The sequence below is a fragment of the Trachypithecus francoisi genome, unplaced genomic scaffold (genome assembly GCF_009764315.1).
Source record: "Trachypithecus francoisi isolate TF-2019V2 unplaced genomic scaffold, Tfra_2.0 Lachesis_group9, whole genome shotgun sequence".
In the NCBI taxonomy this organism is placed as follows: Eukaryota; Metazoa; Chordata; class Mammalia; order Primates; family Cercopithecidae; genus Trachypithecus; species Trachypithecus francoisi.
The window spans coordinates 17,385,882-17,407,136 of NW_022681474.1; the positions used below are offsets into that span (position 1 = coordinate 17,385,882).

Genomic DNA, 21,255 nt, shown 5'->3' on the forward strand with positions numbered 1-21,255 from the left:
ATTTTTAGTAGAGAGAGAGCTTCACCATGTTGACCAGGCTGGTCTCAGACTCCTGACCTCAAGTGATCTGCTCACCTCGGCCTCCCAAAGTGCAGGGATTACAGGTGTGAGCCACCGCACCTGACCGATTCTGCAATTATTTGAAAACCTACTTTGCATAGACTTTGTGCCATGAAAATGAGTGGGAAATAAATTCCTAAATTAGAGCCTTCACTCCAGGTTAAGTCAAAATCTCCTTTACTTAATGCCGGTATCTCAAACCCTGTTCCAGTGAATGAGGACTGTTTTGTTTCTTGAAGCCTTTCTCCTGTTAGGAAAGAACGCTAAGGAAATTAGGATGGAACCCTCCGAAATTCGAAGTCTTCCATTGTCTCCAAGAAAAGTCCTAATTATGCACTACTGTGGGGCCCACGTCGCCCTCTGGTGGTAGTCTCAGGGATGCCACAGCTGTGGGGGTTGGTCTTTAGAATCAAGGGAAACTACAGAAAGGAGAGTTCAACTCCTTCATAGTGACCAAGGTCAACAAACTCTGTAAAAGGCCAGAAAGTGAATATCTTAAGACTTTGCAGGCCACACAATCTGTCACAACAACTCAACTCAGCTTTGTAGTGTGAAGCAGCCACTGGCAATATGTAAATGAAAGTGGCTGTAGCCAAGCGTGGTGGCTCATGTCTGTAATCCCAGTTCTTTGGGAGGCCAAGGCAGAAGGATCACTTGAGGCCAGGAGTTAAAGACCAGCACAGGCAACATAGCAAGACCTCGTCTCAACAAAAAATGAAAAAATTAGCCAGGCGTGGTGGTATGCACCTGTAGTCCCAGCTACTCAGGACGCTGAAGTGGGAGGATCATTTTAACCCAGGAGTTTGGGGCTACAGTGAGCTATGACTGTGCAATTGTATTCTAGCCTGGGCAAGAGTGAAACCCTGTCCTCAAAAAAAAAAAAAAAGTATGACTATGTTCCAATAAAACCTTATTGAGGGACACTGGAATTTGAATTTTGTATAATTTGCGTATGTCACAAAATGATGTCATTTTTTGGCTTTTTCTCCTCATTCAAGGAAATAAAAACATTCTTAGCCTGTAGACTATACAAAAACAAGCAATGCGCTGGATTTAGCCCACAGGCCATAGTCTGGGGGCCCCTGCCTGGTATAAGATATGACTGGTTTCACTAGACTCATAACTTGAAGGAAATGCCATCATGTCTAAAACAACTCTTTCTGCACTTAACATCCTAGGCACTGGCACTTATAAAGGCAAGGAAAAGCATCTACATTTTTTTTTTTTTTTTTTTTTGAGACGGAGTCTTGCACTGTCACCCAGGCTGGAGTGCAGTGGCACGATCTCGGCTCACTGCAACCTCCGCCTCCTGGGTTCAAGTGATTCTCCTGCCTCAGCCTCCCAGCAGCTGGAATTACAGGTACCCACCACGATACCCAGCTAGTTCTTTTTGAATTTTTATTCGAGATGGGGTTTCATCATGTTGGCCAGGCTAGTCTCAAATCCTCAAATGTTTCGCCCACCTCGGCCTCCCAAAGTGCTGAGATTACAGGCGTGAGCCACCACGCCTGGCCAAGGCATCTACTTTGTGGCATCTGAGTTGAGGCTAGGCTACATGACCTTGGTTAGGATCTTATTTTTCCCATGGATTATTGGCAATATAAACACACATCTGTACACTATGAAAGTTTTTCAAATTCTAGATTAAAAACACCATCAGTAACAAAATTAGGAATACTTATTTACAAATAAGACATTTTCCATTAGTATGACACATGACAGTTTTCATGATAAAGTCAGTGTAGAGGAGTATGTGCAATTTTGCATAAGTAATAAAAACATTCAAACTATCAATGCCCTGATAGCATGAATAAGTTCCACCAGGCATCTCTTTTGACTTTACAGTTTTTATTTCCTTTTCTTCATATATCCTTGATGTTGCTGAGAAGAAACTGAACTTTGCACAACAGCAGAAAAGTCTAGTTAGTCGTGAGCACAGGCTCTTTCTTTTTTCTTCTTTTTTTTGAGACGGAGTTTTGTGCTCTGTCAGCCAGGCTGGAGTGCAGTGGTTCCATCTCGGCTCACTCCACCTCTTGGGTTCAAGTGATTCTCCTGCCTCAGTCTCCCAAGTAGCTGGGATTACAGGCGCACGCCACCACGCCCAGCTAATTTTTGTATTTTTAATAGAGACAGGGTTTTACCATGTTGGCTGGGATGGTCTCCATCTCCTGACCTCGTGATCCGCCCGCCTCGGCCTCCCAAAGTGCTGGGATTACAGGCGTGAGCCACCGCGCCCAGCCACAGGCTCTTACAGAGAGCATAGTGAGTGCTTGCATAAAACTTTGCTTTTGAAGCAATCCACTGACCTGGTGAAGATCAAAGTACAAACTTGTATGTTTACTGATTTGGCTGCTCTGCTTATGGAGAAATACATGTACTAGTCACCAGTACAATTTAATATTGCTCTGCACTTAAATAACCCCCACCTGTCACTGAGCTACAGAAGTGTTGATTCCATAAATGTTCCCAGTGATACCATGTAAGGCGATACCAGTAAAAAAATTTCCAAATGGATCTTTTGTTCTGTTACATGGACAAATGTACCATCACTTAAGAAACAGAAATGCAGCAGTTTATCTCCACACAATAGCAAAGATTTTTCTTACATGACTGTAACTTCTACTTAGTCCATAGAAAACCAGTCCCTTTTCTAAGGGTGAAAAAGTACCTCTCTTCAAGAGACAGGCAAAAATTTGAAAATTACAAGAGTGTGCTCTTTATAGCCTTTCATCCCTCCCACAAATAGGTCAACAGTGAAAAGAGGATATGAACTTTAACATTCTAGCTGGAAATGTGTACAAATGTCACATGTGGGCTTTTGTCATCTTTTCTGATTATCGACTACTTCAATCTCACTTGAGTTGTGCTTTTATTCTTCTTTGGAATGGCAGTTCCAGAAATCATTAAATATTAACAAATGATGATGTCAGAGTTCTAGAAATAAAAATATCCATCTATTGTAGTACTAGTCCAACCTGAAGGGAGGGAAGAAACGGAATAGTAAGAAAAATTAGATCGCAATGTAGTACAACAGATTTTCTAAAAGCTGTCATAAGGCTCAGCTCACACCTGTAATCCCAGCACTTTGGGAAGCCAAGGCAGGTGGATCACCTGAGGTCAGGAGTTGGAGACCAGCCTGGCCAACATGGTCAAACCCCATCTCTACTAAAAATACAAAAATTAACCAGGCATGGTGGTGGACACAATCCCAGCTACTCAGGAGGCTGAGGCAGGAGAATCACCTGAACCCGGGAAGCGGAGGTTGCAGTGAGCCGAGATCACGCCATTGCACTCCAGCCTGGGGATAGAGCAAGACTCCATCTCAAAAAATAAAATAAAATAAAATAATAAATAATAATAAAATAAAAAATAAAATAAAATAAGGCTGTCTTAAGCTTAAGTGAAGCAAGTGTGAAATTGTCTAGGTACATTTGTTGAGTTTACAAGGGCTATACCCACTTTACTTACCTTTTCAGAATCTGTACCTGGACACCTCCAGTTGTACAGGTAATACTGCAAATTGCCATCTCCTATACCAAACTTGAGTTTTTCCAAGAATGTCTTATTTTCCATCAAATCCAGTGCATTGAATACATCAAATCCTTTCTGCCAATTTAAAAAGGATTCAAAATTTAAAACAAAGGACTAGTGTTTTTTGTATTACATATCTCAGTGTAAAAATTCTACTACTAGTAGCTTGAATAAGGATTTCTAATAGAATTTAATGTCTGTGATATATAGCATAGGTTAAGAATTCAGGGCCGGGTGCCGTGGCTCATGCCTGTAATCCCAGCATTTTGGGATAACGAGGTGGTTGGAGCACTTGAGGTCAGGAGTTCAAGACCAGCCTGACCAACATGGCGAAACCCCATCTCTACTAAAAGTAACAAAAATTAGCCAGGTGTGGTGGTGCATGCCTGCAGTCCCAGCTACTCAGGAGACTGAGGCAGGAGAATTGCTTGAGCCTGGGAGGTGGAGGTTGCAGTGAGCCGAGATCATGCCACTGCACTCCAGCCTGTCCTTTTTTTTAAAAAAAAAAGGAAGAATTCAGTTTAAAATTGTCTTATAAAATTAGCAATGTGGCTGGATGTGGTGGCTCACGCCTGTAATCCCAGCACTTTGGGAGGCCAAGGTGGGAGGATCATTGGAGCCTAGGAATTTGAAACCAGCCTGGGCATAGGCTGTAGGTGTAGGTATAGGTACACGACATTGTCTCTACAAAAATAAAAAGATTGACTGGGCATGGTGGTGTGCGCCTGTGGACCCAGTTATGCAGGAGGCTGAAGCAGGATTGCACAAGCCCAGGAGGTCGAGGTTGCAGTGAGCTGTGATTGTACCAGTGCACTTAAGCCTGAGCGACAGAGAGAGCCTCTCTCAAAAAGCAAACAAAAAACGATAGTGAATCCAATGAAGTCAGCATGAAAATTCAGAAACGCTGAATCCCAAAAATGTTAAAAATGTAGTATGATGGCTGTCACTGGCATAAGATTACTTACGAAGATTTCAGAAAATATTGTATTCACGTTTAATTTACTTATTTATTTTTAATTTTTTTGAGACAGAGTCTCACTCTGTCACCCAGGCTGGAGTGCAGTGGCATGATCTCGGCTCACTGCAACCTCCACCTCCCAGATTTAAACAATTCTCCTGCGTTAGACTTCCTAGTAGCTGGCATTACAGGCGTACGCCTCCATGCCCAGCTAATTTTTTTGTATTTTTAGTAGAGACGGGGTTTCACCATGTTGGCCAGGCTGGTTTTGAACTCCCGACCTCAAGTGATCCACCCTCCTTGGCCTTCCAAAGTGCTGGGATTACAGGTGTGAGCCACTGCACCCAGCCTTGTTCCTGTTTTAGAAGGGAACAGTTGTCAAGATGGTTTCATCTCTAGGATTATTAATTATCAGCCTTTGTAAGTCCTACCTGGGCTGAAGCTATTGCCCAGGGACCAAAGTTGTAAAGACTTTAAATAGTATGCAGGCCAGGCGTGGTGGCTCATGCCTGTAATCTTCCAGCACTCTGGGAGGCCGCGGCAGGTGGATCACCTGAGGTCAGGAGTTCGAGACCCGCCTGGTCAATATGGTGAAACCCTGTCTCTACTAAAAATACAAAAATTAGCCATGCGTGGTAGCACACGCCTATAGTCCCAGCTACTCGGGAGGCTGAGGCAGGAGAATCGCTTGAACATGGGAGGCGGAGGTTGCAGTGAGCCAAGACTGCGCCACTGCCCTCCAGCCTGGGTAACACAGCAAGACTCCATCTCAAAAAAAAAAAAAAAACCCACAAATAGCATGTTTGCTTTGGGCTGATAATGGGAAATACGTTTAAGTAAAATTTTAATGGTAAAACATTAAATGTCTTTAAAATGTCAGACAACAATACTATGCAAAATGTGATATAGAAGAAGCACTTTTTATTTTTCTTTCTCAGGGTTTTTACCTTAAATAACTAATTACTGGCCATATTCGGGAAGTGTTGAAAAAAGCTGACAATCTGAGGATGATGTTGACTTGGGGATTCAAAGGCACAGGTAAGAGATTTTTATTTTATTTTAATTAATTAATTAATTTGAGACAGGATGTCACTCTGTTGCCCAGGCTGGAATGCAATGGTGTGATCTCGGCTCACGGCAACCTCCACTCCCAGGTTCAAGTCATTCTCCTGCCTCGGCCTCCCAAGTAGCTGGGATTACAGGTACGTGCCACCACACCCAGCTAATTTTTGTATTTTTAATAGAGACAGGGTTTCACCATGTAGCCTGACTACAATTAAATGTTGAATTTAATTCCTTTAATTTTAAAATTCAGAGACTGGTTGAATAAAAAAATTGCTGCAGCCGGGCACGGTGGCTCAAGCCTGTAATCCCAGCACTTTGGGAGGCCGAGACGGGCGGATCACGAGGTCAGGAGATCGAGACCATCCTGGCTAACACGGTGAAACCCCATCTCTACTAAAAATACAAAAACTAGCCGGGCGAGGTGGCGGGCGCCTGTAGTCCCAGCTACTCGGGACGCTGAGGCAGGAGAAGGGCGTAAACCCGGGAGGCAGAACTTGCAGTGAGCTGAGATCTGGCCACTGCACTCCAGTCCGGGCAACAGAGCGGACTCCGCCTCAAAAAAAAAAAAAAAAAAAATTGCTGCTAGTTATTCACTCAACACAAATATTCACTCATGTATTAATATTTTATTTATATTATGGAATAATATCTTTTTCTTATATTCATTATATTACTTCCTAATAAATGGGCTTTATACATCCTTTTTTTTTGAGACAGTTTCTGTCACCCAGGCTGGAGTGCAGTGGTGCAATCTCAGCTCACTGCAACCTCTGCCTCCCAGGTTTAAACAATTCTCCCGCCTCAGCCTCCCAAGTAGCTAGGATTACAGGCACACACCACCAAGCCTGGCTAATTTTTATATTTTTAGTAGAGACGAGGTTTCACCATATTAGCCAGGCTGGTCTTAAACTCCTAACCTCAGGTGATCCACCCATCTTGGTCTCCCAAAGTGTTGGGATTGCAAGCCTGAGCCACCATGCCCAGCCTTATGTATTCTGATATAAGGGTTAAACATTTATAATTTGTACATTTTTGTCTTTTTGTTAAACTGCAACAAAATAAACAATGAAAATAGCCTCTAAAGTTTCAAAAGAAACTCTTATCAAAATTCTTCCTTTGACTGATGATCGATAGATTTTTTTAAATCTTGCATATGGCCGGGCACGGTGGCTCACGCCTGTAATCCCAGCACTTTGGGAGGCTAAGGCGGGTGGATCACAAGCTCAGGAGATCGAGACCATCCTAGCTAACATGGTGAAACCCCGTCTCTACTAAAAATACAAAAAAATCAGCTGGGCGAGGTGGCGGGCGCCTATAGTCCCAGCCTCTTGGGAGGCTGAGGCAGGAGAATGGCCGTGAACCCAGGAAGTGGAGCTTGCAGTGAGCCGAGATCACAGCACTGCACTCCAGCCTGGGTATCAGAGCGAGACTCCGTCTCAAAAAAAAAAAAAAAAAAAAACCTTGTATAAATTCCACCTGTGTGGGAGAAAACACGATGTCTTCTATAGTTTGGCACAGACATTTGGAGAACCAAACGGCATGAACAGGAAGGAGTGGGTTACCGATTTAGCGAGGATGAGCGCGTCGCTCATGAGGTCCAGAAGGGGCGTCTCTGTGTGGATGTTGTAGAATGAGTAGGCGGCTTTGAGGCTCTTGTGAGCAGGGTGGTGCATCACCGTGGAGGGGAGCGTATAGAAGCTCAGGAAGTCAGTCAGTTTACCGTTGGGGCTCTAGGAGCAAAGGTGCTGTCAGGCAGAGATCTCCTTGAACCAACTGCATACGTGCATTTCTGCTAACTCTTATCTCTCTCTTGCCCCACAAAAGGAAAAGCAGTAAGTCATACTTCTTTCTCGGCAGTCCAGTTTGGGGCCCCTTATATTATGCTGTGTAGAGGCCAAGAAGAGCCTGGAGTTGGGACTTCAGCCTAAGTGCCCGTTGGTGATTTGCACAAAGTTCTTAGGAAGCAGAATGTCATGCCTGTAATCCCAGGACTTTGGGAGGCTGAGGCGGGCAGATCATAAGGTCAGGAGTTCGAGACCAGCCTGACCAACATGGTGAAACCGCATTTCTACTAAAAATACAAAAACTCAGCCAGGCGTGGTGGTCCACCCCTGTAATCCTAGCTACTTGGGAGGCCGAGTCAGGAGACTTGCGTGAAGCCGGGAGGTGGAGATCGCAGTGAGCCCAGATTGTGCCATTGCACTCCAGCCTGGGCAACAAGAGCGAAACTCCATCTCAAAAATAAAAAATAAAAAGAGGGCAGGCACGGTGGCTCAAGCCTGTAATCCCAGAACTTTGGGAAGCCGAGGTGGGCGGATCACAAGGTCAGGAGATTGAGACCATCCTGGCTAACACAGTGAAACCCCGTCTCTACTAAAAATATAAAAAAATTAGCCGGGTGTGGTGGCGGGTGCTTGTAGTCCCAGCTACTCGGGAGGCTGAGGCAGGAGAATGGTGTGAATCTGGGAGGCGGAGCTTGCAGTGAGCCAAGATCCTGCCACTGCACTCCAGCCTGGGCAATACAGCGAGACTCGTCTCAAAAAAAAAGAAAAAGAAAGAAAGATAGAAGCAGAATGTTCTAAAAGGAAAGCTTCCCTCAGGCTGACAAATGAGTCAATTCTTTAGACTCAAGGAACAGTGATAAAAGCAGTTGTTTTTGCAGAAATAAAAGCTTTAAGGATTAGAGGGTTGCTTCTCCAACTAAAAGATACTGTGTACTATCTCACACTTTCTTAGCACAAGGAAATAATTATATCAGGCCTAGGTAAGGTTGGGTAGAGTCTGGAAGCTGTCTGGAAGAGTTTGCAAGCTTGTAAAAGGTCTTACTACTGCATCGAAATATACACATGTGAATAACAGGAGAATTTTGCAGCTATCAAAAATAAGGGATACAATGGATGACATTCATTTCATCATCATTGGCAAACCTTCCAATACAAGAAATTAGCCAGTATTGTTCAGGTTGTTGTAATTAGCTGTGGTGGCCTTGCTGACTTTTAGAATATGATGTGTTTGAATTGTGCGGCTGAGGAGGCTGGGCCACACACATACCATTGCTAGTATTTCTTTCAGCAGAAAAGGGAATTCCAGAAGAATGTATGCTCTGGTTTTCAAATGCTTCTGAGTCATCAGACCTTTCTTCAGCCAGCAAGAAGCTAAAGGGGTTCATCTACAGTGATTCCTTATTGCTCTGTATTAGCAGCTCAGTACTGGAGATAAATTCAACCTTCAGGTTTAATAAGGATTTTAGATTCTTCTAAGAATTTCTCATATCTGTCTCATACACCGAATTACTACAGGCACCTGCAGAACCTGATTAGGTTCCCCACCCCATTTTCATCATCTGCTTTCAGAAAACTACTTCTTCACATTCATATTGCTGGTAAAATTACTCTTTCCTCTCTTGCTGTTAAAATGACCTGAGAATCACCAACTGTTGGGGAAGAATGGGATGATCTGTCCATTGTCCCTCACACCCAATCAATTGTAAAGACTGATTTAAAAAAAAAAAAAAAAAAAAACGCTCACAACAAAACGCACCATGGCACCATGTCTAGGTTGCTTATAAGCAACTTCTAACAACTTTCAAGGGAACAAGTAATCCCTATATTACATACACTGTTCCAGAAAAAAGAGAAGACAAGCTCTTCAACTCATTCTAACTTTACTATCGAAATAGGACAAGGACAGAGTAAGAAGGGGAAATTAATGGCCAACCTCAGTTGTAGTGAGTATGGAAGAAGATCCTAAGTAAAATATTAGCAAACTAGGGCTGGGCATGGTGGCTCACACCTGTAATCTCAGCACTTTGGGAGGCTGAGGCGGATGGATTTTCTGAGCTCAGAAGTTCGAGACCAGCCTGGCCAACATGGTGAAACCCCGTCTCTACTGAAATACAAAAAATTAGCAGGGTGTGGTGGCATGCGCCTGTAGTTCCAGCTACTCAGGAGGCTGAGGCACAAGAATTGCTTGAACCCAACAGGCGGAGGTTGCAGTGAGCAGAGATTGTGCCATTGTACTCCAGCCTGGGTGACAGAGCAAGACTCTGTCTCCAAAAAAAAATTTTTTTTAATTGGGAAACTAAATCTAAAAGCAGAGATAGTCTCGCACAAATGGAAACCAAAAGAATGTGTCACTATCAGACATACCTGAGACTGGCTAAAGGAATTTCTTCAAATAGAAAGGAAATGATAAAAGAAGGAATACTGAAGCATCAGGAAGGAGGGAAGAATAATAGAAAGAGCAGAAATTTGCTTAATGATGCCTATCCTCAAGCATCACTATAAATCAGTGTTACAAATCACACTTGATGATTAAAACAAAAATCATAATACTATCTGATATTTAAGGCAATATTTTAAAGTGGAAAAGATAAAGTGACCTAAATAAAAGGTGACTCAAAGTAATAAATGTTGTTACCAATAGACTATAAGTCACATATATATATATTGTAATACATCAACCATCATAAAAACTATACAAATACACCCAAATGCACTATAAACAAAACAGAATCCTAAAGTATATTCAAGTAACCCACAACAAGGCAAGAAAAAAGAAACAGAGAAACAAGAACCAGAAGAAAAAGAAAGAAACCAAATAATCAAATGGCAGACTTAAGCTCTAATATACCAATAACCACCTTATATATAAGTGGTCTAAATACACCAATCAAAAGAAAGGTCGGTAGCATGGGCAAAGAAACATGACTCAGCTATAGGCTGTTTCCAAGAAACTCACTTCAAATTCAGTAACATGAATAGTTTGAAAGTAAAAGGATGGAAAAAGACCAAACAATTTTTAAAATACTCCGCAGCAAGGAAAATTATTACAAGGAGAGGTATTACATTATGATAAAAAGATCAATCCACTAGCGGGACATAAAGACCCTAAATATACATGTGAGTATCAAACAAGAACCCCAAAAGACATCAAGAAAAACCGACAGTGTTGGAAGAAGAAATAGACAAATCCACAATTACAGTTGGGGACTTCCATGCCCCTCTCATCAAGTGATAGAACTGCTAGACAGAAAATCAGCATGGAAACAGAAGAGCTGAATAACTCAAGTAATCAACATGATCCAATTGGCATACAAAGAACACTCAACCCAACAGTAGTGGTATACACATTTCATGCACCCATGGAATATTCATCAAGAAAGTCCATATCCCGAGTAATAAAACAAACCTCAAGAGCCTTAAAATAATCAAAACCATACAGAGTGTGTTCTTTAACTGTACTTGAATCAAACTAGAAATCCATAATAGGGAGACAACAGAAAATCTCTAAACATGGCAAAATTGAATAGCACAATTCTAAGTAGGGGTGGGCTAAAGATGAAGTCTCAAAGGAAACCAAAAAATACATAGAAGTGAATGACAACAAAGATACAACATATCAAAATATGTCAGAAATAGCTAAAGCAGTGCAAAGAGGGAACCTGATAGAACTAAATGCTTACTAGTAACAGGGAAAGGTCTCAAGTCAGTAAGTCCCTCCCTCAAGGAACTAGAAAAGAAGAGCAAAATAAACCCAAAGCAAGCAGAAAGAAGGAAAAAATAAACACAAGGGTAGAAATCAATGACACTGAAAATATGAAAACAACAGGGAATATCCAACAAAACTCTGGTTCTCTGGGAAACAAATCAATAAAGTGATAAAAGTCTAGCAAGATGGACACAAATAAAGAAAGAGAAGACATGAATCACCAATATCTGGGATGAAACAAGAGATATCAGTACAGATCCCGCAGCCACTGAAAGGGTAACAAGGGAATACAATGAACAACTTCACACTCACACATTCAACAATTTAGAAGAAATGGACAAACTCCTCAAAAACTATTAAAACTCAACCAAGATGAAACAGATCTGAATAGTGCTACAAAATTAAAGACATTTAGTCCATTATTTTAAAACTCCCAAAAAAGAAACAGCTAAGCTCAGATCATTTCAACCAGAGAATTCTACCAAACATTTAAAGAATTAACACCAATTCTCAATTTCTTCCAGAAAATAGAAGAGGAAATAATACTTTCCAACTCCTATTATGAGACCAGTGTTATCCTGATATCTAAACCAGACAGACATTACAAAAAAGACACTCCAGAGAGATATCTCTCATGAACTCAACAAATACTCAGCAAAATATTAGCAATCAATACAACAATGTATAAAAATAATTATACACCATGACCAAGTGGATATTTTCTAGGAATGTAAGAGTGATCCAACATTTGAAAATCAATCAATGTAATCTGCCATATCAACAGATTAAAGGAGAAAAATCATATGATTACATCTATTGAAGCAGAAAAAGCATGGGACAAAATCCAAGGCCCATTCATAAGAACTCTAAGTAAGTTAGAAATAGAGGAGAATGACCTCAAATTGATTAGGAGCACCCACAAAAAAACCTACAGCTAACAACATACTTCATGGTGAAAGAGTAAATGCTTTTCCCCCACCATCAAGAACACGACAAGGACATCAACCTTCCCTAGTCTTTCTCAATAAAGCACTGGAAGATCTAGGTCCTGCATTAATGCAAGACCAAAAATAAAGGCATTGAGATTAGAAAGGAAGCAATAAAACTGTCCCTATTTGCAGATGACACATTATCTATGCAGAAATCCCAAGGAATCTACACACACACTCCTGGAACCAGTAAGTGATTTCAGCACTGTGGTACGATACAAACACACAGAAGAAAGCATTTCTACAGGCTAACAATGAACATGCAGAAACTGAAATTAAAAACGTAACACCATCATAATCGCCCCAAAGGAAGTGAAATATCTAGCTATACACTTAAGAAAACATGTACAGGATCTGGATGCTCTTAGAGAATGCTGATAAAAGAGATTTTAAAAGACCGAAATAAATGTAGAGACATTCCATGTTCATAGATTGGAAGACTTTTCAATTATGCTCAAATTAATCTGTCAGTGTAATGTAATCCCTATCAAAGTGCCAGCAAGGTATTCTGTAGACAAAAATAAGCTTATTCTAAAATGTATATGCAAAAGGCAAAGGAAATAGGTTAATTAAATGATCTTGACAGACAAGAATAAAGTGGGAGGAATTACTCTACCTGATACTAAGGCTTCCTATGTAGCTATGGCAACCAGGTCAGTGTGGTATTAGTGAAGGGACAGACATAGAGATCAGTGAAATAGAATAGAGGATCCAGAAAGGAACACAATACAAAGTGTTAGTATTCAGCATATAAAAAACCTTTCACAGGCTGAGCGCGATGGCTCACGCCTGTAATCCCAGCACTTTGGGAGGCCAAGGCGGGTGGATCACCTGAGGTCAGGAGTTCGAGACCAGCCTGACCAACATGGTGAAACCCCAACTCTACTAACAATACAAAAATTAGCTGGGCGTGGTGGCACACGCCTAGAATCCCAGCTACTCGGAAGGCTGAGGCAGAAGAATCGCTTGAACCTGGGAGGTGGAGGTTGCAGTGAGCCGGGATTACGCCATTGCACTCCAGCCTGGCAACAAGTGCAAAACTGCATCTCAAAAAACAAAACAAAAAAAAACAAAACAAAAAAAAACAAAACAAAAAAACTTTCATAAATCAGTAAGAAGACTGCAGTCAAAAAGGAAAAACAGGCAAGCGATGTAAATAGCAAATTCATAAAAGAAATAAACATGGCTAACATATTTATGAGATACTCAAATTCATCAATAATGAGGATATACATTAACAACAAGATACTGTTCCATACTCATCGGGTGGGCCTAAATTTAAAATCTGACCATACCCACGTCTTGTGAGGATGTGAGGAAACAGGAACTCTCTTATACTGCTCAGAACCTTATTGTGGTGAGTTATTTGGCAATTTCTAATAATGTGAAAGATGGTTCCGACCACAGACTCTAATTATATGCCCTGAAGAACAGTTCTCAAAATGTGGTCTGTGAACCCTGGGGGTACCTGAGACCCTTTCAGAAATCTGTGAGGTCAAAATTATTTTCATAACACTAAGAAGCTATTTGCCTTGTTGATATGTTACCATCAGCACCAACGGTGCAAAAGCAGTGCTGTGGGTAAAACTGCTGGTGCCTTAGCACAAAACAAGACAATGGCACCAGACCATACTCGTGGTCACCATATTCCTCAACACCACACCCTCAGGGTTCAACAAATGTCAGTTTCACTTAAGCATGTCCTTGATAGAGTATTAAGAATTCTTCATCTTATTAACTCTCAACCCTTTAGTACACATCTTTGTCATGTTCTGTGATGAAATGGAAGGAAGTGTGTGTAAATACTTCTGCTGCACACTGAACACAAAGGGTGCTTCAAGGAGAAGCTTTATGTTTATCACCTTGTCTTTACCTCCACTACAAACGTGTCAATAATGTGCTCCCGGGGGAGGAACCAGTGGGCTACTTCCTCTTCATCCATCACTGGAGCCAGATGAAACTGCTTCAGGTAAGTGTTGATTAATTCTCGAACGGATTTGATATCTTTTGGTTCCATTGGTCTCAAACCTGAAGTCTTTGTAACCTTGTTGGAGGGAAAACAAAACAAATCCAGAAGTTCAGGTAGAAGAGGAGTGAAACGACTTTGCGCTCAAGGTGTGGTCTGCAGACCAGCAGAATGAGCAGCATGCGGGAGCTTGTTAGAGCTGCAGAGCCCGGCCCTGCCCCAGAGCTAATGAATCCGAATCTACAACTCGACAAGATTCCCTCAGGATTTGTACACACATTAAGGTTTGAGAAGAGCTGGGTTAAAATATAGGTGAGACAGACAATGTGTTGTATCTTCTTATTTGTAAGGCAAGTCTTTGGTCAGTATTGCCCATGACCCAAACAAAAATCAAAGGGAACACTACAAGCTCATGATGTATGCCAATACCCAAAATACACCAATGCATATACCAATGCCAAGAATGTGAACAGTCTACAAGATGGGACGTAGCCATCTTAGCATGACTTCTGGAGTACAGGCAGCCCTCCATATCCACTGGTTGTGTATCTGTGGGTTCAACCAACCTTAGATGAAAAATATTAGGGGAAAAAAACCTGGAGAGTTGTATCTGTGCTGATTGTGTACAGACTTTTTTTCTTGTCATTATTTCTGAAAAATGCAGTGTAACAACTACTTACATAGCATTTAGATTGTATTTGGCCTTATAAGTAATCCAGAGATGATTTAAAGTATACAGGACAGGGGGGCGTGGTGGCTCATGCCTGTAATCCCAGAACTTTGGGAGGCTGACACCGGTGGATCATTTGAGGTCAGAAGTTCGAGACCAGCTTGGCCAACATGGTGAAACGCTGTCTCTACCAAAAATGTAAAAATTAGCCAGGCGTGGTGACAGGCAACTGTAATCCCAGCTACTCAGGAGGCTGAGGCAGGAGAATCGTTTGAACCTGGGAGGCAGAGGCTGCAGTGAGCCAAGATCACACCACTGCACTCCAGCCTGGGAGACAGGGTGGGATTCCGTCTCAAAAATAAATAAATAAATAAATAAATAAATAAATAAAATAACGTATACAGGAGGATGTGCATACATTATATGCAAATACACAATGCTCTGCCATCTCATATAAGGGACTTGAGCACCCAAGGATTCTGGTATCTGAGGGGTCCTGGAACCAATCCCTCATGGTTTCTGAGGGATGCTTTAACACTGCCAAGTCTGACATTTTGAAAACACAACTGAGCAACTTGTTTTATTATTCAATAGCCCATTAAAAGCGTGTGGTGATTTTGTTCTCTTGAACAAAAATGATACGGGAGTAAATCATATCAGGCTGGGAAGGCAAGCATCGTTCATAGCCAAGTATTTTCTAAAAGCAAACAGGTTTATGGCCATACCACCCTGAAAGCGTCCATCTCGTCTAATGGCAAATGGCTGCCAGGGACACGGCCTGGCCTCTCCTGCCACATCTTCTGGGTAAAGGTGATGAGGGTAGGTGTTTTATCACTACTCCAGAGCTTTAGAGTTTAAAATTTTAAGCTATAGGAATAAAAAACCTAAAAGTCAGGACAGGTCCCCATTTGAATTTGTTCAACTGTTGTCCTCATAAAAGCCCCTGACATCACTTTGCTCTCCAGAACTGTTCAGGGGCCAGCGGACTTGAGACTAAAAGTCAGAAAGCCCAACAAACAAACAATTTTAAACTGAGAAATACAGGTTTATTTTTTTCTGTAAACCTGATTTTTTTTCCCCCTTGGAGAAATACTAGATACATTTTAAGAGATGAATAATCTGTATATAAATTTTGCTACTCTACTTTTTCTGCCCTAAATGATTTCTAAGTATTTTTTAAAATTTTATACAATCTAGCAGTTCCACTCTTAAGAAATTTTTTTAAGTGAAAAACTTCCTGTAGAATTAGGTCATTATAATTCCTGCATGCCCCCAGGTAGAAGCCCAAGGGGGAAACCAGGGCTTTTTTTTGAGATGGAGTCTCACTTTTGTCACTCAGGCTGGAGTGCAATGGTGCGATCTCGGTTCACTGCAACCTCCACCTCCTGCGTTCAAGCGATTCTCCTGCCTCAGCCTCCTGAGTAACTGGGATTACAGGCGCCTGCCACCACACCCGGCTAATTTTGTACTTTTAGTAGAGACAAGGTTTCACCACGTTGGCCAGGCTGGTTTCCAATGCCTGACCTCAGGTGATCTGCCCACCTCAACCTCCCAAAGTGCTGGGATTACAGGCGTGAGCCACCACACTAGGCCAAGGAAAATAGGTTTTCTCTTGAGTGCCAGCTCTCATCAACTGTTAGCTGTGCTGAGGTTTCTAAGCTTCAGTGACACACAGTGCTGATTGATTATCGATTAGTTAGGGGAAAGGGGAATGGGAGGTGCATACTCTATATTTATAGACAAACAGTCCTCAGCTGAATATTTACTATAGGCCATTCTATTATGATTTATGTCATCTCGAAATCACTGCAGCTAAAATACCATTTAATAATCTAAATTTAGAGAATTTAAGTCCTTCACATTTAACAGGCAATGCATACCTTTAGTCTTTCTGTAGCTCTCAAAACCAATGAGTCAGAAATATCCAGATCTCCACTGGAAATAAATAAGCACTTCTAAATGCTAGTGGGAAGACCAAAACCATATAAAATATATATTGTAGTCATTAAAAAAAGTAGTTTCTGCTATGAGGCAGACTTAGCTTGATAAATTTCAAATAGCCTTTCTCAATATCAGAATCTTTTTTTTTTTTTTTTTTTTTTTTTTGAGACGGAGTCTTGCTCTTTCGCCCGGGCTGGAGTGCAGTGGCCGGATCTCAGCTCACTGCAAGCTCCGCCTCCCGGGTTTACGCCATTCTCCTGCCTCAGCCTCCCGAGTAGCTGGGACTACAGGCGCCCGCCACCTCGCCCGGCTAGTTTTTGTATTTTTAGTAGAGACGGGGTTTCACCGTGTTAGCCAGGATGGTCTCGATCTCCTGACCTCGTGATCCGCCCGTCTCGGCCTCCCAAAGTGCTGGGATTACAGGCTTGAGCCACCGCGCCCGGCCGCAGAATTCTTTTCCTTTTGTTACTAGTTCAGTAACAACAATATCAAGCAATTAGATGAATTAATGAAAGCCACAGGATATATGATATCTGTTAATAGAGAACATTCAGAAATGAAGAAAACATTTCCCAATTTCATTCTAGAGCAAAACATTCTTCTGGAGCACAATTCTCATTCATTGAATATCCAACTGTGAAACCACTAAAGGAACTGCCCAGCAGATAGCCTTAAAGCAGCAGTTTTCGGCCAGGCGCGGTGGCTCAAGCCTGTAATCCCAGCACTTTGGGAGGACCGAGACGGGCGGATCACGAGGTCAGGAGATCGAGACCATCCTGGCTAACATGGTGAAACCCCGTCTCTACTAAAAATACAAAAAACTAGCCGGGCGAGGTGGCGGGCGCCTGTAGTCCCAGCTACTCAGGAGGCTGAGGCAGGAGAATGGCATAAACCCGGAGGCGGAGCTCGCAGTGAGCTGAGATCCGGCCACTGCACTCCAGCCTGGGCGACAGAGCGAGACTCCGTCTCAAAAAAAAAAAAAAAAGCAGCAGTTTTCAAATATTTTGGTCTTGGGACCCTTTTACACTCTTTTTTTTTTTTTTTAGATGGAGTCTCACTCTGTCACCCAGGCTGGAGTGCAGTGGTGCGATCTCAGCTCACTGCAACCTCTGCCTCCTGGGTTCAAGTGATTTGATCCTGCCTCAGCTTCCCAAGTAGCTGGGATTACAGGCACGTGCCACCACACCCAGCTAATTTTTTGTATTTTTAGTAGAGACGGGGTTTTATCGTGTTATCCAGGATGGTCTCGATTTCCTGACCTTATGATCCACCCGCCTCAGTCTCTCAAAGTGCTGGGATTACAGGCATGGGCCACTGCTCCTGGCCTGCACTATTAATAATGATTGAGTACCTCCAAAGAGCTTTGCTTATGTGGGCTATGCATATATCCACACTTATCGTATTAGAAATCAAAACTGAGAACATTTTTAAACAAAAGACTACAGAAATACACATGCCACATGGCCTCTAGAAGACTTCACAGTATACTCAGAAGAGAATGAAAGTGAGAAAATTAAATATTAGTGTTATTATGAAAATAGTAACAAAAAAAAATGACTGCATGAATTCAAAGATCTTGGGGGACTTCCAGAGGTCCCTGGGCCACACTTTGAGAACCGCTATCTTAGGTCTCTAAAGGTTACAAAAATAAGTAGCAGAATTTAGACAAGCAATATGTTGTCTAAATTCAGGTAAAAAGTATCGTAAGTTTGGCAACTTATAAGCATTTTGAACAAATTTTTACAGAAGCATTAAAGCATAAGAGCACACCAAGATGTATCAGCTATAAAAAATAGAAAGTCCTAGAAAACAGGGTAAGAATATTTACATTTGCTGACTAATAGCTAAAATAATCTGTGTAACAATGAAATACTGCCGGGCGTGGTGGTTCATGCCTGTAATCTCAGCCCTTTGGGAGGCCAAGGCGGGCGGATCACAAGATCAAGAGATTGAGACCATCCTGGCCAACATGATGAAATCCCGTCTCTACTAAAAATACAAAAATTAGCTGGGTGTGGTGGCACGTGGCTGTAGTCCCAGCTACTTAGGAGGCCGAGGCAGGAGAATTGCTTGAATCCGAGTGGCGGAGGTTGCGGTGAGCCAAGATCGCGTCACTGCACTCCAGCCTGGCGACACAGCGAGACTTCATCTCACCAAAAAAAAAAAAAAAAAAGAAAGAAATAACTTTTGAAAAGCAAAACAAACACTCAAATTATAACTGTTGTCCTCAGAAAGTAGGAGGGCTATTAGTTTAGGTGAAAATGGTGAGCTTCCGTATAATGGAATAGTGAAGCAGTCATGTTTTCTGAGAGTTCAATAAAACACAGAGAATCATTTCCAGTAACTGAGAAAAATCTCAGTTTCATAAGCAAACTCTGTATCTGAATCAGATATCCTTTCCCATGGCCCAACTAATATGCATGATTCATTGGCCTCTATGTGCATTGAAATCTGTGTAAAATCTGCTTGTAAGTACATAAGCAAATGAAGCTCAGAGCTCTATTAAAAATCAGTAGCGTTATCTGTCAAGTATGCGGTGCAAACCATTTGAGAGCCAAGATTCCACAGGAGAGATGTAAGCAATGATTATGGTTATTTGTATGATTCAAAAAGGAGCAGAGAGAATGCTAAACACTTAAAAAACCATCTAATGCCACTGAATATAGAAGACTTTATATGCCTTGACATATCTTAGCGAGCGCATCCTCCTCGCAGAACAGTGCTAAGACCTTAGTGGATCATTCTCTGACTTCTGCTTTTTGTTTTATCGACATCAAATTACCTTTCATTGATATAGACGCGCAAAATCGAACTTGGAAATACTCAACACCAAATCAAAAAAACAAAATAAAACAAAATCATCCCAAACACTGAAAGCGTAGGGAGGCATGGCAAGGCATGTTTCTTGGGGAGACCTTAGTATTTTAGGTTAACAGTTGTGAATGGCGCAGACTCTACGACAGCTCTGCTTCTGGCCAGCAGACTCTGAGCAAGTCAATCTTGTGTACTCATGGCCCCTTCTGTGCTATAGGGATAATGACCCATCCTCCTGTGGCTGTTATGATTAGTAAATGAGACTATTATGAGCCTGTTAAATGTCTAGTATAACGCTGGCCACAATAAATGTTAGCTCCTATATTCAAAAGTCCATGAAAAAGACATAAAGCTGGCACTCCTATAAGCAAAAACAGCAACAATGAGGCAGAAAATGAGATTGATCTGTACAGCAAAAGCTGTATTCCATAAGGAGGCTTTTATGCTGAATGGTACAAAAACGTTCTTAAATGACTTGACTGCTAGCAGTGGTATCACCCATCTGGGCCTATAGGAGAGGAAGGGGCATCTGGTATATACAGTACTGTCCAGTTTAACTCAAGAGGCAGACACCCAAGGGACTGCTGTCAGCACCTTCCAATTTCATAATATCTGTACTTTAATCTCTCTTTTATTATATTAATTTACTCTTAATTTTCCTTTCCTTTCCTACGACTTAAAAGGGGGAAAGGAGACTGGGGAAAGCCAATGAGAGCTGTTTGCACCTTGACAATCGTCCTTTTCTGCCTTGATTTATGCTGTAATGTACCGACAGTGAGACATTTAGTGGGGCTGAGCCATGGTGTCCCCACAGTGGGTAATGTTAGAGGGGACGGCAGAGGCAGAGGGAGCTAACAGGGAAACACGGAGATCCGGGGCCTGCATCCCAAGCCCTCCACCTAGTAATATTAACACACCCTTGCCTAAGTGTCAACCATCATGCACCTCGGTTTCTTCGTCTGTAAAATGGGGATAAGAAGTACTACCTTCAAAAGGTTGCTGTGAGAATAAATTGAATAATGTATTTGAAAGCACTTCATAAATTTCAGTTTATGGGTGCGGGAAAGGCAGTCACTATCGGAGCATGACTGGAACAGGACGACTACCAGGAACCCAGGCTCACTGGAAGTAAGATGCCACAGTCTGGTTTCATAATCAATGCCTATACCCATGAGAAGACTGACTCTTGTACAAAAATATTAAGGCTGATGAATGGAGTCAAGTCAAAAATACTTCTAGCACCTTAGGAAAATCATCGTGAGAAACCAATGATATGTGCTAAAACTCCTTATTCATCACTCCATTGTAGGCAACCTACATGTAAGTGTGTTTTCCTTGTACGTAAGCTAGGCTGCTTCAGGTTCCAGAAACTGAAATTTAGAGAGACCAAAGTAGAACAGCATTCACCCACAGTGAAAAAAGCAGGCATGCTTGAACTTTTTATTCCTTTTTTTTTTGAGATGGAGTCTTGCTCTGTGGCCAGGCTGGAGTGCAGTGGCGTGATCTTGGCTCACTGCAACCTCTGCCTCCCAGGTTCAAGTGATTCTCCTGCCTTAGCCTCCCTAGTAGCTGGGACTATAGGCGCATGCCACCATGTACAGCTAATTTTTTATTTTTTAGTAGAGATGGGGTTTCACCATGTTGGCCAGGGTGGTGTCGATCTCTTAACCTTGTCAGCTGCCCGCCTCAGCCTCCCAAAGTGCTGGGATTACAGGCATGAGCCACCGTGCCTGGCCAAAGATTTTATTTCAATTCACACGTCACAACACTT

The 21,255-nt window shown here is 42.0% G+C and overlaps 1 protein-coding gene across 2 annotated transcripts in view; it reads right to left on the minus strand.

Annotated features, from left to right (window-relative positions):
- Nucleotides 1–1,685: 1,685 nt before the first annotated feature.
- Nucleotides 1,686–21,255, minus strand: part of NMT2 (N-myristoyltransferase 2) — a 59,457-nt gene continuing 39,887 nt past the window's right edge. For both annotated transcript variants that reach the window (XM_033208452.1, XM_033208453.1), the window contains 4 exons: nt 13,967–14,137; nt 7,177–7,344; nt 3,529–3,666; nt 1,686–3,035 (listed from right to left, as the gene is read on the minus strand). In XM_033208452.1, the coding sequence (XP_033064343.1) occupies nt 3,015–3,035; nt 3,529–3,666; nt 7,177–7,344; nt 13,967–14,137 (498 nt within the window). In that variant the 3' untranslated portion in view covers nt 1,686–3,014. The remainder of the gene's footprint in view (nt 3,036–3,528; nt 3,667–7,176; nt 7,345–13,966; nt 14,138–21,255) is intronic.